At 46.7% G+C, this 1539-nt stretch overlaps 1 protein-coding gene across 1 annotated transcript in view; it reads right to left on the reverse strand.

The window, feature by feature from the left end:
* GNPTG (N-acetylglucosamine-1-phosphate transferase, gamma subunit) overlaps positions 1 to 1533 on the reverse strand; it is a gene marked incomplete at its 5' end in the record, with an annotated part of 10840 nt that extends 9307 nt beyond the window's left edge. The window contains 2 exons of the mRNA XM_006763937.2: positions 1260 to 1327; positions 1412 to 1533. Coding sequence (XP_006764000.1) covers positions 1260 to 1327; positions 1412 to 1533 — 190 coding nt within the window. The remainder of the gene's footprint in view (positions 1 to 1259; positions 1328 to 1411) is intronic.
* Between the last annotated feature and the right edge of the window lie 6 nt (positions 1534 to 1539).

Below are 1539 nucleotides of genomic sequence, written 5' to 3' on the forward strand. Positions count from 1 at the left end.
CTTTTTTTTTAATTTAAATTTGTTTTATTTCTTTTTTTGTTTGTTTGTTTTATATCTTAAAGTATTACAAAGAGTAAGAAAACCCTAAAGACTCTACCAAAAAACTAGATTTAATAAATGAATCCAGCAGTGTAGCAGGATACAAAATTAACACCCAAAAAACCTATGGCATTTTTTTACACCAATAATGAATTGTCAGAAAGAGAAATTGAACAATCCCATTAACCACTGCAACAAAAAAATTAAGATACTTAGGAATAAACTTAATCAAGGAGGTAAAAGACTTGTACTTGGAAAACTGTAGGATGTTGAAAAAAGAGACAGAGAAAGATATAAACAAGTGGAAGAACATACCGTGCTCATGGATTGGTAGAATTAACATTATTAAAATGTGCATACTACCCAAAGCAATCTATAGATTCAATGCAATCCCCATCAAATTACCAATGGCATATTTCACAGATCTAGAATGAACGTTCCAAAAATTCCTCTGGAATAAAGAAAGACCTCGAATAGCTGCAACAATTCTGAGAAAGAAGAACAAAGTAGGTGGGATCTCAATACCAGATATCAAGCTGTATTCCACGGGGAGTTCCACCGGGAGTTTAACCAGGGTGCTAGGCCAGCCAGGGGAAGGGAGGGAGGTCCTGGCTGGTGGCCTCTAGAAACCCTACCAGTGCACGAATTTCACACACTGGGCCCCTAGTTGCTTAATAATAGCAGAATGCAGAGCCATCCTATGGAATACCAAGCATCAAGAGAGAAAAATGAAGACCTACATCCACCACCATGAAGAATACAAGACACACAATGAATGACAACAGTAAATGCACAAACTTATACATATAGTGGTACTATTTTAAAAAACAATGCAAAGGCCACAGAAAAAGTACTACACTTTTCTTACTTGTATACTTATGCATGAAAAAGCATAAAAGTCGTCTGGAAAGACAGACACCAAACTATTAACAGAAGTCACCTCTAGAGAAGGAAACACAGCACTAAGTTCGGGGGCAACTATTTAACTTGGTACAGGAATGTTCTGAAATGTCACGCACTCGAAAATAATTTTAAAAGGCTGACAAACCAATGCATGAGCCTCTAAGCCCGAACTCCCAGGGCCCCTCATCCGACGCCGTCCGTCCCTACCTGGCCCCCCTGGGGCCAGCTCCCGAGCGCTGACCCAGACCCACCGGAATCCAGGCCAGTTCCCTGCTCCCCGCTGGCCACCACGTCAGCGGCCAGGGCGCGGCACTCACCAGACACGGGGGAAGGGTCCCTCTTGGGCTGCAGGCGACTGGTCTGGGGCAGGAACGGGTTGTTGAGCCTGCGGGAATTGGCAGGGTCAGGAAGAAACCGGGCCCTGGGTCGCCCCTCGGCCCGGCCCGCGGCTCCATGCGAGGCTGCTCACCCGAACGTGTTGGGCTCCTCCACCACCTTCATCTTGGCGGCGCCCGCGTACGTGGGTCCTATGGGAACGGGGCGTGAGGAGGCGGGGACGGGCTCGGGGAAGGGGCCCGGGGGCGGGTCGGGGAGGGG

This window comes from Myotis davidii, unplaced genomic scaffold (genome assembly GCF_000327345.1).
Source record: "Myotis davidii unplaced genomic scaffold, ASM32734v1 scaffold599, whole genome shotgun sequence".
NCBI lineage: Eukaryota > Metazoa > Chordata > Mammalia > Chiroptera > Vespertilionidae > Myotis > Myotis davidii.